This window comes from Hylobates moloch, unplaced genomic scaffold, assembly GCF_009828535.3.
Source record: "Hylobates moloch isolate HMO894 unplaced genomic scaffold, HMol_V3 SCAFFOLD_10, whole genome shotgun sequence".
Taxonomy (NCBI): Eukaryota; Metazoa; Chordata; class Mammalia; order Primates; family Hylobatidae; genus Hylobates; species Hylobates moloch.
Window position 1 is genome coordinate 58152345 of NW_026652285.1, and position 16104 is coordinate 58168448.

General features: G+C 45.1%; 1 protein-coding gene across 4 annotated transcripts in view; it reads left to right on the forward strand.

Moving 5' to 3' along the window:
- The window catches only part of NTRK2 (neurotrophic receptor tyrosine kinase 2), a 545280-nt gene that overhangs the window by 462840 nt on the left and 66336 nt on the right, over positions 1–16104 (forward strand). For all 4 annotated transcript variants that reach the window (XM_058445160.1, XM_032164403.2, XM_032164408.2 and 1 more), the window contains 2 exons: positions 3062–3234; positions 9914–10148. In XM_058445160.1, coding sequence (XP_058301143.1) covers positions 3062–3234; positions 9914–10148 — 408 coding nt within the window. The remainder of the gene's footprint in view (positions 1–3061; positions 3235–9913; positions 10149–16104) is intronic.

Consider the following 16104-nt stretch of genomic DNA (forward strand, 5'->3'; position numbering starts at 1 on the left):
CCAACACCATTACGCAAGTGCAGGTGTGAGAAAGGCACTGGTGTGTGTGGTTTGCTCCATGGGCCCAGGAGAAGGACCCTGAAGATAGAATTCCATCTCTTCCATCTCCTCCATCTCCTCTATACCCTCCATACCTCATCTGCTATTTTTCTACTGTGAAGTTCAGTAAGATAAGCACATCACTTATCCCTGTGCAAGAGGGATGCAAAGGAGTTGAGTTTGGATCTAGCTAAACACTAAACTAATTAAATCTGGGTGGCACAAGGGCCATGACAGGCCCAGTTTCTGTAGCTTCAAGGGAGCAGAGACCCAGACCCCAGGTTCCCGGCCACTGTTCATTTTGTTATTTAATGAAGGAATGTGCGGTTTCTATGGCAACAGCCCCATCGAAGCTTTATGGCCCCTGAGCACTTGCTGACCCAAATTCACTCACTTTTCCAAACAGAGCTGGTGGTGCTTATAAAGACACTTCTCAGAAAACCACAGAGTAAAGTGAAAATAGTATTGATCCCGAGAGCGTGCCCTAATAAATGCCTCACCTGCTAATCTCTAGCTCAGATCTGCTCCCTGGGGAACTTCACCTGTGGCACATTCAAGGTCTCCAGGTCACATAGGTCAGGAATGTCCCCACAGGGACAGCAGCACCGAGGCCGTGATCTAGAAAATGACCACCAGGGACCTGGCCATGTTCTGGACACTGGATATCATATTTTAGTTTTGCAGTCAGTACATATCTGACAGATGACAGTGCTTTCATTCCATTCCAATACTAAATTTAACTGAACACAGATGTTCCCATTTGCCATCTAACCTTAATGACTGACTGTAGTCTCCCTGGAGATGGGATTCACTACTCACATGCCACTTCTGCCGGGAGAAGTATGCGTTTTCCTCAGTTAGAAGCAACCACTGCCTCTCTGACCTCTCTTGCTGTCAGTGTTTAGTTCTCGTGGCCTTCTTCATTCATTACACAAATAGATGTTGAATACTCACCCTGTGCTCTGCCCAGGGCTGGCAATGCAGAAATGCATAGTTCTTGGGTCAAGGAGCTCACAGCCTGTACCAGAGATAAGCAAGTAAACATGCAATCAGAATGTACTGTGGGCTGTGATGTGATGGAGGTAAGTATGAGGTGCACCTAGCAGAGTCAGCCACTCTGGCCTGCAGTGCAGAGGGGATGTGACAGCAAGGAAGGGTGGTCAGGGAACACGTCTCAGAGAGGTGGCAGCTGAACTGAGTCTTGGAGGACTGCTAGATACTAGCCAGGTATATTGGTTTTCTACGGCTGCTGTAACAGATTACTGCAAATTCACCAGCCTAAACAACACAAATGATTTATCTCAGTTCTGGTGGTCAGACACCTGAAATCAGTTTTGCTAAGCTAAAGACAAGATGTTACAGGGCTGGTTCCTTCCGGAGGTTCTAGGTTAGCATGTTTTCTTGCCATTTTCAGCTTCTAGAGGCCACCCACATTTCTTGGCTCATGGCCCCTTTCTTCATCCTCAAAGCCAGAAATGTGACATCTTTTCTCCTGTCTGATCTTCTGTCCTTATGGCTCTCTCTTTGCTTTTATTTATTTGGAGACAGAGTCTCGCTCTGTGGCTCAGGCTGGATTGCAGTGGCATGATCTTGGCTCCCTGCAACCTCTGCCTCCCGGGTTCAAGTGATTCTTCTACCTCAGCCTCCAGAGTATCTGGAATTACAGGCACACACCATCACACCTGGCTAATTTTTGTATTTTTAGTAGAGACAGTGTTTCACTATGTTGGCCAGGCTGGTCTCGAACTCCTGACCTCAGGTGATCTGCCCGCCTCAGCCTCCCAAAGTACTGGGATTACAGGCATGAGCTACTGTACCCTGTCTCTCTTTGCTCTTATAAGGACCCTTGTAATGACATTGGGCACTCCTGGATAATCCAGGATAATCTGCCCACCTCAAGACCCTTAACTTAGTTACATCTGCAAAGCTGCGTTTGCCGCATCAGGCAACATATTCACAGGCTCCCAGGATTAGGAAGTGAACAGCCTTGGCAAAGGTGAGGAGTTCAACCTCCCATGCCAGTGACCACACCCAATATAGCATTCCAGGCAGAGGAATGCACATGTGCAAAGGGAGGGAGGCATGGCCTGTTGTCATCGGGGCATCTGCAGACAGTTCCTAATGTGGATGCATGGGTTTCGAGAGGAGTGTCAAGGGATTGAGCTGGAGAGAGATGCAGGTGCTGATTCATTCAGGACAGTGGGTTTTGAGCTTGAATTTCAGTTATTTATATATATGTCATAGCTCCCTATTTGCCCATAAGTGCCTGAGACTAGGATCTGGGTCATTGCCTTCTTGATGTCATCACAGCTCTGGCTCAGTGATGGGCACATGCCAAGAGCTCAGCACATTATATGCATCACTAAATGCCAGCTTCGCCCTGTTATGACACCACAGTGGCAGAGTTATCTAAGCAGAGAACTAAAGGCACCAAAACCCAGCTGTCATGCTCCTGGGCATCTTCACCTTGGCAGCGTGACCACTCTTCTTGCAGCTTGCTGGGCAGGGATGTTTTGTGAGCCGGCAGTGTTTGTGAGCACAGGCTGGAGAATGCTCCGTGCAGTGCTACATAAAGACAGGCAAAGTGATCGTTGCTGAAGCTGGAGATGGGTCCACAAAGGTTCACTGTACTCTTCTTTCTACTGAATCATAAAATAAAGTTTTTAACTCTTATCTGAGCAGAGGTCAGCTGCACATAGCATCACAGAAAGCAGAACAGGCACCAACAAGGGAGAGAAGCCCATGGGAATTATTGGGTGCAGGCCAGGGTTAGAAAGGATGTGGACCCTAAAAAGACCTCCTGTCTTTAACCTAATGAGAGAACCTCTGTGAAAGCGTGTCATAGCTGGAAAGCTTTGCATACGCCTAAGGAGTTATTCATCAGTTATTAGCACAAACATTATTTCCTTAGGAACTAGGCTGTTTTCTCATCTTTTGCCTAACAAATGAGATGGATGTCTTTCCTATCTCAGTATTGTAGGGCCCACTGAAGTAATCCTTCTCTTTTAACGCCCACCCCCAGACCCTGAAGGATGCCAGTGACAATGCACGCAAGGACTTCCACCGTGAGGCCGAGCTCCTGACCAATCTCCAGCACGAGCACATCGTCAAGTTCTACGGCGTCTGCGTGGAGGGCGACCCCCTCATCATGGTCTTCGAGTACATGAAGCACGGGGACCTCAACAAGTTCCTCAGGTACAGTGAGGTGGGGAGGTGGGCTCCAGGAGGGAGCAGGACTTCAGGGTTCAGGAGTGGAGCAGGTTCGTGGGAGGGAACAAGGGACCCCTGGACCTTTCTCGAAGCATCTTATTTGATAATGACACCAGCGCATGCCAGAGAAAGGAGGAGAGAAAAAAGAAGGTGACAGTTTTGTTCTTTTTCCTTAGTCAATGAATTCTAGGTAATGTGATGCAAATGATCCAACTCAATTCAGTCTGCATTCACTGAACATTTGCTACATTGAGTGGTATGTGACATGGGCATTTGGGATGGGCCTTAGATGATCTGTAGGAGTTTGCCATGTGGTGTTATTAAAGGCAAAGGAAACAGGAAGAGCTAAGGTACCCAGGTGTCACAATGGAAAGTGCAGTCCAGTGAGAGTGAAGTTTTCAAGTTCCCAGCCTGTGGAATGAACAGTAAGGAAGGGAAGCAGAAAAACAGCTGGAGGAATCAAGGCTGAAAGGGTGGGGCGGGTGCCTGGACTTTATTCTAAGGATGAAAAGAATAACCAGGAGGCCAGTAGTTCAGAGGATCTACAGTGGAAAGATCAAAATCCAAAGAAGAAAAGCTTCAGAACGAAGGAGGTAAAAACATTGATTGAAGACTCCAGATTATGGAGTCTTCCAGATTATGCGGGGACCCTGAGGTCATGAAAAGATGGACAGCTTCAACTGAGAAGATTTGTGGGATGTGGGGTCTTCAGAAAAAGGCAAGGCAAGGAAGAGAAAATGTTGACTATAAAGGGAGTCACTGGGCTATTGATTAGGGTTAGTGTCATTTGAATTTCTAGCATTGGCCTGATTGGGTGGGATTTATTTATTTATTTATTTATTTATTTATTTATTTGAGACAGAGTCTTGCTCTGTTACTCAGGCTGGAGTGCAGTTATGTGATCTCAGCTCACTGCAACCTCCGCCTCCCAGGTTCAAGTGATTCTCCCACCTCAACCTCCCAAGTAGCTGGGATTACAGGCATGTGCCACAATGTCTGGTAATTTTCATATTTTTGTAAAGACAGGGTTTTGCCGTGTTGGCCAGGCTGGTCTCGAACTCCTGACCTCAAGTGATTTGCCTCCCTTGGCCTCCCAAAGTGCTGGGAATATGGGTGTGAGCAACCACACCTGGCCCTGATTGGGTTTTCGTTCAGCTGTGCCTTCTCAAGAAATCCCCTCCCTCAGGTGATGCGTACAGGGAACTAGGAGGAACCATAAGATAGAGCAAGTGAGAAATGGCTGAAAGTGACTGTGATCTGGGAAGAAAGGTCAAGTTGCTTTGAAACAGTGAAGCTAACTCACACGATATAAGTGTTGACTTTTGAGGAGACCATGCTGCATGATGATACCAGTAGGGATTCTGGCCTCCAGACACAGCTGAAGTTGAGTCTCAGTCCAGGCATTATTAGCTGAGTGACCTCAGGCAAGTCTCTCAGCTGTTCTGATGAGAATCTTGAGCCGGCAGGGTAGGCATGAGGACTGAACTAGAATAAGTATAGAAAGCTCTTGGCGTAGGAGCGAATGGGGAGCGTTCAATAAGCAGACGCTTGAATTCTGCCAGGAATGATGTCAGCTGGTAAACCAGCTGCCTCAGTAAGAGAAATCACAAGGAGAGCTGAGTTTGATAAGATGCAGGAAGTTGGTGATCACCCTGGTAGGGTCCATAGTGAGTGTTCTCCTGCATCTACCAAGGGAGGGAAGAAATGTGCTGAGCAAGATACTCCTTGGGGAAGGAAGGCAAGTGATGCTTTGGCTTCTGTGGAAGTGGAAAATACATTATTATGAACCTAAAGAGTAAGAGGGCCCAGTAGTGAGGACGGGAGATTTGGGTTCTCCTTCCTATTCTGCATCTGCTGCTGGCGTCCCTTAAACGAGCCTCCACCCCAGTTCACTCAGTCACTGTTGTTCTCAGGTAGGCCTGCCTTGTACGCTCTCTAAGTTTTATCTGCGTCTAATGTGTTATTTTTTTTTTTAATTTAGCTAGTCCTCATTTTGGAAAGATTAGCAAATGGGCTGCTTGTGATATCTTGGTAGACAGTAATAGTTAGGAAAGGTGTTAAAGGCTGTTTCCCTGCCCTTGCTGAGCACAGTTTCCTTACCTGTGAAAGGGGTATCATTTAATCCATCTCAAGGTCTAGTGTGTACATTGTTGGACTGAGAGGTAATCAAGAAATGTTGTCCTCACAATCTTTCACAATACTTCATCTCTGCCACAATTTCCTCTTCATTTTGGTTGAGAGATCTGAAATCCTGGGGAAGTGACACCTTTTTTGTGATGGCAACACCTAGGACTCTCTGTCTGCCTCTCATTTCCATGGGTGCTGAAGAGGGCTTTGCACAGAAATCAGCCCCAGTAAGCTTCATGTATCTGCTGGAAGACTCAGACACTGCAGTTTAAGTAATCAGTCAATCACTGCGAGAACATACTGCTGTTTTTAGAAATGGCATCACATGGTTGGTGCCGTCTGGATCATTTTTACCCTCTTTAGCCTCGTAGATCCATGTGCAATTTAGTTCTTCTTTGCGGGGCTGGATCCCCGTTCTCTGCTTTTCCTATGATTGTGTGGGTGAGGAAATGCCAGGTGGAATTAGGAATATATAGCCGATTTGCAGTATTCTGAGACAATCCTGATGCATTATCCTACGTCAGCAAAATTTTTCTTGTAAGTGATAGGACAGGGGATGACTTTTGAACATTGTCTTGTCAGCTCTAACATGAAAGGAAGAAAAAAGCTGAATGTGGTTGAGGTCTGGCTGCTTCTAGGAGAAATATTTTCCCATTGTTCCCATGCCCCAGTCTACTTCCCTAATTTAAGATGGTGCTTTCCAAAAACTGTAGCATAAGAAATCCAAATGTGCTCACCTGGATGCAATTAAATGCTTCCATGAGCTCACAGTGTGTCTGTACATACATGAATGTGTGTGTGTGTGTGTGTGTGTGTGTTGCAACTTGACTCTTTCACTTTCTCACTCAGCCTCTCCTTCTCCCTAGCTCTCCTTCCTGCCTTGCAGAAGTAACAGGCACCTGGTTCTCCCTTAGCACCTTGCACAGGGTGTGGAGCAATGGAAACCTAGCCTGCTTGGTTTCAGAACCTGCTAAACTCTGGGAACAAGAGGTTTGCCATGCCAAAAGTCTAGTTCTCAGGTGCACTAACATGCTGCAAATATAGGCTGTCCTCTTTCCTCAAGGGAGCTGGGCACTTAGCTGCCATGAAAAGTCCCCAGCTGTATCAGCTCTGGCCTATAAAGACAGATGTCTTCTCTTATCTCCCTATCCTCTTTACTCATCCAAAAGCCATATATTAAGCACCAGCATGGCCAGGCTCTAAGCTAGTTGGGTGGGAAGTGAGGAATAAAACACATGTCTTTGCTTGCAGGAGTTTCATGATTTTTCCTCTTAGAATCTGTCCAGAGTTCCCTTCTAATGAGGGGAAAGATAGACCACTATTTTTCAAACTATCACAGCTAACATTTATTGAACTTCCTAAGCATTTTAATATGTTTTAGGGTATAAACCATCCTTGCCATCATTCCTACGTTACAGTTGGTGAAACTGAATCACGCAGGTAGCAGATGACAGAGCTGAGATTCAAACCTGCAGCCCCTGGCTGCAAAAACTCATGGTCTTAACCACTCCGCCATCCTCTCTGCTGAGGTAGTTGTTAAAAAGACCAGAAGGAAAGTGGTATGCTATAGAATCCTGGAGCCAGAGCAGTTGGTGCAGTGCTGGCTGTAACCCACACTGGAGAGAACTGGACAGCTAAGTCAGGCCTATGAACCTGCTACTTGCTTCCCAAGCCAGGGAGCTGATGGTGCTTTTTTTTTTTTTTTTTTTTTTTTTTACCTCTTAAGGAATGTCTTCCTGGAAGAGATGAAATGTGTTTTTATTTCTAAGACTTCACGAGGACCTGGGAAAGTGAAAGCAGAGGATTGCAGTGTTAACTGTATTTCTGTCCCTCTTAAGGATTTGTGTAGCAGACCTACCTACCCACTTTTTACAGCAGTATGTTCTGCTCAGAGAAAGCATCCAGAGACTTGTTTTATTTAAAGAGCCGTGTTCAAAAAGTCGAACAGCAAATATCCAGATATAAACAGGGGAAATGACTGTTTAAAAATCCAGGAGTCTTCCCCAACCCACACATACTAATATAAAGTGCATTAGGCATTTGAGGGCCACCAGCTTCCTGATGTCTGCAGAATGTGGGGTTGGAGAACAGAATTTTGTGCAGAAGTGGCCTTTTGCACTGACATCTAACTTTTTCTCTATCCTGGAGCCTTTGCCTCTGAGAGATATTTAAAGTAGATCAGTTTTCTGGAACTGATATAAGGCTGTGGCCAATCAACAAATTATTTTATTATTTAAATGGTATCTATGAAGATTAAATTCTGACCGAGTCTCTGGGTCTTTATTTCAGATTTTCTTTAGTTTATGTGCACCCCAGCCCCTTCTCCTGGTGCTGAGGTCACAGTAGATTTAAGGAAGTGAAAACATTGGCAATTTCCCCTGACCCCTCAGTGCTGAAAAGGGTTAGGCTTGATTCACCTTTAGTGAAGTGGAAAGGGCCCACCCTCTAGTATCCTGAAGAGCCCTGTTGCAGGCCAGTTACAAAAAGTAATGTACAGAGGATAACTTGTGTTTTCACATCACCTCTCAATTTCATTTTTAAAAAGAATCTTTGTTTGCAAAGCCTTTCTTCCTGGTTTTCCTGTGAAAGGCCATGAAGCACTATGCAAGCACAGTGTCAACCCTCCTCACATCAATGCCCTTAGCAAGGGGCAGTTAGTATCTACAATTTACAGAGTGAGGAAACAGGCCCAGAGAGGTTATGTAACTCACCCAAAATCACACAGCGAGTGTGGGACAGGATCCAAATTCATTTCACATATCCCGGAGCTTTGGCCACTGTGCCGCTTCTTACCTTGAGTACTTGCTTTTGAGCTGAAGAAAGCCCTGGAGCATTTTCCCAGCATTGTTCCTCAATGTGACAAGAGGCAGCTGGGGGTTGTGGTTTGAGTAGAGGTGAAATATTAGGACTGGCTTGTACAAAAACAGGAAACTCCTCCCTAGGGAATGGTTAAACCCAGGTATTTAGAGACAGGAGGAACCTAAGAGATTACCCAGTATAATATTCCTCTGTATTTTTGACTAATGAAGAAATTGTACATGAGAGAAATTAAAGTGCTTCCCTGGATCACGGCACTGGATGCTGGTGGGCCTGGGAGACCCCCCAGCTCCTTGTCCAGTGTTCATTCCCTGAGAATACAGGAATGAAAGATCTGGTGACAGAATGCTTCCCAAAATCAAAGGGAAAGACAGTCACTGTAGGCTGGAGCCAGGATGGAAGTGGGGATACCCCTGTGGCTTGAATAGTTGAGGGAAGGAGGGCGGAGAGGCAGGGCAAACCCTGACATGTGTTCTCAGACAATTCTGGCTTTCTCAGTTTCAAATACTCACACGGCTCTGAAACCCTGCAGGTGAGGTTACCTACTTTAACATTTATGCAAAATCCTCTATATTTATTCCAAGTGTTTCAAAATGTCTTGAGGGAGATCTTTCCTTTCCGAGAGAGAAGCCCTTTGGCCACGGCAGGGCAGAGCCCGGCAGCAAACCCCGCCTTTATTCCTTGCACTGCAGCGCTCCCTCAGGCCACCAGGGGCAATGACGCTCATCTTGGTTCACGGCGCAGGATGTCACAACAGGGCCTGCCGCGCTGAGGGCGGCATCCTAAGACTCGGATCCTCCCACCCTTGCAGGACATGCGTGTTAGGGTGCCCTAAGTCATCACATAGCTGAGGAGAGGCCAGGTGTGTAAGACAGAAGAAAAATAAGATTTAAAAAATCATAGTCCCCCTCCCCATAGTGTAAACAATAAAATTTTCCCCAGCAAAAGAATAAATAGGCTGTGGTTCAAAAGAGTTCTCCTATGTGTTGGCCATAGCCCGTGTTGAGCGGAAGGTGGAGGAGGGGTGGACAGAAGGAAATGGTATTTTGTATTGCGAGTGAACATGCAGGTTGAGAATGCCCTGGGACTCTATTGTTGCATTGGGCTTGAGAGAGCCAGGGGTAGCTTCGAAACCATGCCTGGCCACAGATCAGGCGGACTGTGGAAGGCCGCAGGCTGCCCAGCTCTGGTGCTGGTGGGGACACTCTGGAGGAATCAGCTTGGTTGGGGGATGCTCTGGCGTAGCCTGGCTAGGTGGGGAGGGGTGGGGACCCACTGGGCTGCCATATCCATCCCTCTAGGAGAGTCCATCTTTCCCCCAATGTTTTGTTTTTGGTTTTGCCTTCCTTCGCCTACCTGCTGTTTCTCAGGGTCAGGGGGCCCTGTTCAGTGCCTGAACCCAGCACAGTGCCAGAGCCCCTAAAATGTCAACCTGTCTGTACACTGGAGGGAAGGGGGACATTCAGGCCCACGGGGTCCTGGGAATTCCAGACACTTTGGGAAAGAGAGCAGCCTGGGTGCTCCCGGGACTTCAGAAGTACAACTGTGTGAAGCATCTTTGTCTCCTCTTCATGCTAAGTCAGGCAGCATCTTTTAGCACCAGCAGCTGACAGGGTGGGGGTGAGGAGCTTAGCAAGAGGGACGGGGAGGGGCAGGGGCAAAGGGCCCCTGGAGTGAAAATGCTGAGGCCCCCAGCTTCATTCTCCATGTCCTTCCCCAGGGCACACGGCCCTGATGCCGTGCTGATGGCTGAGGGCAACCCGCCCACGGAGCTGACACAGTCGCAGATGCTGCATATAGCCCAGCAGATCGCCGCAGGCATGGTCTACCTGGCGTCCCAGCACTTCGTGCACCGCGACCTGGCCACCAGGAACTGCCTGGTTGGGGAGAACTTGCTGGTGAAAATCGGGGACTTTGGGATGTCCCGGGATGTGTACAGCACTGACTACTACAGGGTGAGTAGCTGTGCAGATCAGAGACCCCGGGGACCTCTTTCCCTGCGACTCCTGCTGTATTTGTTTGCTGAGGCTGTCATAACAAAATATCATGACTGGGTGGCTTAAACAACAGACATGTGTTTCTCATGGCTCTGGAGGCTGGAAGTCCAAGCTCAAGGTGTCAGTGGGATTGGTTCCTCCTGAGGCCTCACTCCTTGGCTTGCAGGTGGCTGCCTCCTCACTATGCCCTCATATTGGGATGGTGACCTCCCAATCCTTCCCTTTAGGTCTAAATTTCCTCTTCGTTTAAGGACACCAGTCAGATTGGACTGCATCCCACCCTAATGGTCTTTTTAACTTAATCACCTATTTAAAGTCTTATCTCCAAATACAGTCACATTTTGAGGCCCTGGAGGTGAGGTTATCAACATATAAATTTTGGGGGGACACAGGTCAGCCCATAGCACCCACCCTGCTCTTGGCACTCCAGCATGGTGGGTGAGATCTCCAAGAGTGAAGGCCTCAGTGTGAGAATCATTCCAGAGAAAACTGAGGGCCTGGGGGAATTCCTGGTGAGGTTAAAGGATGCTGAGGTTTGGCTTTGATTCTGCGAAATTATACCTGGAGCCTTTGTTTGAGATTTGAACAAAAGTGAACTTGTTCACATAAATGATAGTACACTGGACTTTGGAAGTTCCCTCCAAGCGCCATCTTGGTTGAAAGCGGTTTAGCTTGGTGAGATGGAAGAAGTTCTATCCTGCCTGTTCCTAGACACTTCCACACAGCTTGTCTGGTGTTTCCACCACTGAAATCACTGAGAGGCAGAGTATAGACAGTGACTCAGATCCACTGATGACCTAGAACTGGCCCCCAGGATATGTTAACTTTGTTAACTGAGATTCTGGAACTCGGACATGAGAGAAAAGGGAATTTCTGGAAATGTTGAAGTTGTGATATTTAGAGTGAAGATTTGGGGTGGTGTTCTACCACTTTGACTTTCTACCAACCCTCAATTTGATTTTCTTGTGTGTTTTGCTTGTTTTTTAAGGAGAGAGGAAGGGAAAAGGAAGGAAGGGAATAAATGTGCTGGCGTCTATAGCTTAACAGCATAAAGCACAGAACTGGCTACTTTTCATAATAAGGTAGTGCTGGTGAAGATGCTGGCTTTGCTCTTCTCATTGTTATTTATTTTTGAGGAGGCACCTTCTCAGTTTTTTCCTATTCCCCCCTTCCTGCAGTCTTGCTCATCTCTATGGCCTCTGCATTTTAGTGGAGTGAACTTTGCTATAATTAGTGTAAGAAAATGAATCTATCGTCGTGCTCCATTATTCTTCATTTGACTGTTTTGTGGTGTCTTTTTTTTTTTTCTTGGTCACCTTGATAAGCATCATTTACATTTTGTGTGTCAAAAAGGAATAGAGACCACATGGAAAAAGATTCTCTTGGGTGCATTTGCAGGAGATGGGGGCACACTCTTAACTTCAAGTGTTCAAAATGTAGCTTAAAAGCAATGACTAGTTTGTTCAAGATATTTAAAACATGGGGAGATTTTACCTACCAAAGATGGTCTCCTCTGCTAGTTCTACACCTTAATGAAAGTTCTCCCTTCCTTGATGGGGGCAGGGAAACACATGGATAATTCTCTGAAGAAAAGCTTTGCTGATCTTGGTGAGCACCCAAGGGAGGGACATGTGGCCCAGGCATAGGCTTTCTCTCCTCAGTATTAGTAAAGGGTTCAACGTGCCTGGCACAAAAAGTGAGTGCTCGTTAAGTTTTTTCACCTAATTATTAACCAAATCGATAGACATATACTTCATCCTCAAAGCTAGGACTTAACTGGATGGAACCTGGCATCCTCCTCTCTAGGAATCTCCAAAAATAATTTAAAGAAAAATATCTAAAATCTCAACAATAAAAAGATAAATCACTCAATTCGAAAGTAGGAGAAGGTTCTGAATAGACATTTCTCCAAAGACAACATCCACATGGTCAATAAGCACATGAAAAGATGGGTGACGTCATTAGTCTTTAGGGAAAATGCAAAGAAAACTCACAATAAGATGCCATTTCACACCCCCTGAGATGACTACAATAACAAGTGTTAGCCAGGCTGTAGAGAAATTGAAACTCTGGTACTCTCCTGGTGGGAATGTGAAATGGTGCAGCTGCTTTGGAAAACCGTTTGGTAGTTCCTCAAAATGTTCAACATAGAGTTACTATGTAATTCAGTAATTCTACTGCTAGGCATATACCCAAGAGAACTCAAATAATGTTCCCACAAAAACTTGAACACAAATGTGCATGGTAGTATTATTATTAATAGCTAAAAAGTAGAAAAAAGTTTACTGTCCATCAACTGATTAATGAATAAACAAAATGCAGTAATCCATACAATGGAATATTATTCAGCAGTACAAAAGAATAAAGTACTGATTCATGCTGCAACACAGATAAACCTCTAAAACAGTGTGCTAAGTGAAAGAAGTCAGACACAAAAGGCCACATACCATATGATTCCATTTATATGAAATGTCCAGAATAGGCAAATCCATAGAGACAGGAAGTAGATTAATGGTTACCAGGAGATCGGGGGAGGAAGAATGGGAATTGACTGCTACTGCATACAGGGTTTCTTTGGGGGTGATGAAAATGTGCTAGAATGATATACAGTGGTGGCAATTGTAAAACATTAACCACATACAAAAAAAGACACTGAATCATTCACTTTAAAGGCTAAATATTATGGTACCTGAATTATATCTCAAAAAAGAAAAAAAAAAAGCATGAAAAGGAAAATAATAGCAAAACAGTGACCATCATTATGAACGTAAGAAATTAATCTTGGTCATTTATTTACACATTGTAAAAACACTGGACTTTGCCGTCTACCGTATTTTAATATTTGTTAAAAAGAAAATCCTCCACTTAGGTGACAATATTCTGAAGTACTTTCTTCTGAAATGATCGGAAGAATAACGATTCCCAGTTCCTTTATTTGTTACATGATCTTGGAACTGGCTGAGTCACTAAGAAATGTGCTCCAGAGGCCATGTTAATTTCACCCCCGTGGTCACTACTCAGTTGCAGTTGCAGGGTTAGTTTTTGTTTGGTTTTCCCATTCAAGATGAGGGAAAAGAACCAGCTTAGCAATGGCCTCTGTTGCAGATGGGAATGGGCAGGACTGGGTAGGGAAGTGAACAATGGATGCAAAACCTGACAATTTGCTAGCAGCCCAGGGAAACAAGGAAATGACACTTTATTTTGCCTTCTCTAAAATGTCATAATCATGGTTCACCTTTTCGTTTCATGAAAGTGAATATTTGCCATCATAGAACTGGTTCTTGGGAGATGTTTGCTTATTGACATATCGATGGGGCCCATTCTGTTGAGTTTGTCAAAGGGACAAGCAGAAGCTGTTGATCTGTTTTACAGGAGAACTCCAGTGCCTCCTGTGGTGGCTAAGTCCCAGAGCACTCTTGCTTTTCCATCAGTCATCCACCTACTGGGTCACTTAAAAGCTTAACCTTGAACCCATCCCCTTCACGGTGTCTCTTCAGCTTCTCTATCACCATAGCTGGGGTAATGTGTTCTCCTTACAGTTCAGGTTTCTCATTTGCTGGCACCTTAGTAATTTCAAAAAAATTTTTTTTCATTGTTTTATCCCTATCCTCTTCAACACTCTGCATTGAACTCCAAGGTGAGAAGCTACTTTAGCTGATGTGAGCTGTCGTCACCAATGTTAAAAATTCTTTCCGGCCGGGCGCGGTGGCTCACGCCTGTAATCCCAGCACTTTGGGAGGCCGAGGCGGGCAGATCACGAGGTCAGGAGATCGAGACCACGGTGAAACCCCGTCTCTACTAAAAATACAAAAAAAACAAAAAAAATTAGCCGGGCGTGGTGGCGGGCGCCTGTAGTCCCAGCTACTCGGAGAGGCTGAGGCAGGAGAATGGCGTGAACCTGGGAGGCGGAGCTTGCAGTGAGCCGAGATAGTGCCACTGCACTCCAGACTGGGCGACAGAGCAAGACTCCGTCTCAAAAAATAAATAAGTAAAAAATAAAAAATAAACAAAAAATTCTTTCCATCTCAGTAACGGGAGACAGTTGTGTGTGGTTTTCTTTGTTTGGTTTTGGTTTTGGTTTTGGTTTCTGACCAGGGCTATCTTATGTGGAAGAATTGTGATTGGGCATGGAGTCAACTGAATTGTGTAAAATGTTCCTTATCTTTAAGCAAGAACCATTCCTACTAGAAGTCCAAGCCTTCCACTCATGGTGGCTTATAAGCAGCCTCGAAGGATAGCCATGTCTCTGTGCAATTCATGGCAGGAGGGGTGGGTGGCAGCTGTTCTTTCATTACGGGGGAGCTGGTAGCACCAGGAAATGGCTGCCTCCAGGCGTCCACCCTGTTGCAGCTGAGCTAATTATACCTTCCCAATGAAGGGAGAAATCGGAACACCACATTTGCATTGAAACCAGCCTGACATGGCGGGTCCAAAATTACTCTAGCATTTATGTTGTCTGAATTGTTTTAATTAGCAGCTCTGCAGTACCAGTCTTTTGTTTTTTTGTTTCTTTCCTCCACTGGCAAAACCTGACATTTAGGAAACATCTGAACCAGATTATGGTCACATTCTGCCTGTTGGAGACCTAGGGTCTCACTCTACTTGGTCATGACTGTGCCGCATTGAGACCATTGAAATTTTTGTAATGTGCCCTTTGGGTGGTTTGCACTGTTTGGTTTTAACATATGCTTAAAATGTATGTGATCTGTTGATGAGTGGAGGGCCCCAACTATCTGAAATCCTAGCTGTTAAATCTTGTTCTCCCGTGGGCTTCAGCTTTATGTTGGAGTGGTAAGAAACCCTGTCCTTTAATTTATCTTCCACTTAAGAAAAGAAAAGGAAGAAGAATAAGCAAAGTGATTTATAGTAGACATTTACAGAAACAAATGAATATAACTTGGCTGAGCAAGGCCAGGGCAGAACCCTAAAGTGTTAAAGAGATGTCAGCAACAAATTCCAGGAAGTCATTATTAGATGCCCACTCCCAGTTTATCAACTGGGAAGAGAAAGGAAGATGTGTGGTACCAAGACCAGCTAATATAGCAAGTGGCCAGATGAACAGATGTGAACTTTAGCACCTTCCACCTTACCCTATTCACCTTAGAGGTTTCCAAGAGTTGATGAACTGGAAAATATAGTCCTGAGCCACAGAACGGAGAAGGTTTAGATAATTTAAGAACTGGCCAAGCATGTAAGAAATAATCAAGAGTTAACCATCATTCCTTGGTCTTTAAAAAGAATATGTTTATTTTTAAGAAATATTTTTATGTAATGTGAATATTTCGAGATAGGTAGGTAGATGGATGGATGGATGGATGGATGGATGGATAGATAGATTGATTGACTGACTGACTAATAGAAAGATAGACTCATTCCACAGATGTTTTTACCGTCTTGTTTTGTCATGTACTAAAACCATTCCCTCTATGAGGAGCAGCATAAGAGGAGGTTTCAGTTTCACCTCCTCCTGACTTCCTCTTAGCAGAATAATTGCTCATAAATATGTGATTTCTCTATACTCCATACAAAGAGGCATCACAGCATAGAGTACCTTGCATCAAGGAAACTGGCTCATATTTATGTCTCTCATTAATATGAGAGCAGATAGAAGATAAGTGTTACACATCTTTGTTTCTGCAGAAGCTGGCACAGTGCATGGTGCATATGAGGTGGTCAGTACATGATTGTTGAACAGGACTCCCACCAGGACTCCCACTTTTTGTGTGTGCCTTTGTAGCCCTGCAGGTGAATAAAGAAAGTACTCAGATTTGTATCTGGGTCTGGCTTTGAAGCTAGGAGTGTTGACTTCAGGAAGTAAAGCTAGGAATATAGGACCATCCCTATCTCAGACAACATTTTCTTTGCAGTGAAGGGCCCAGGGCTAAAACTTACTTCTATTTATGACCATAATAAG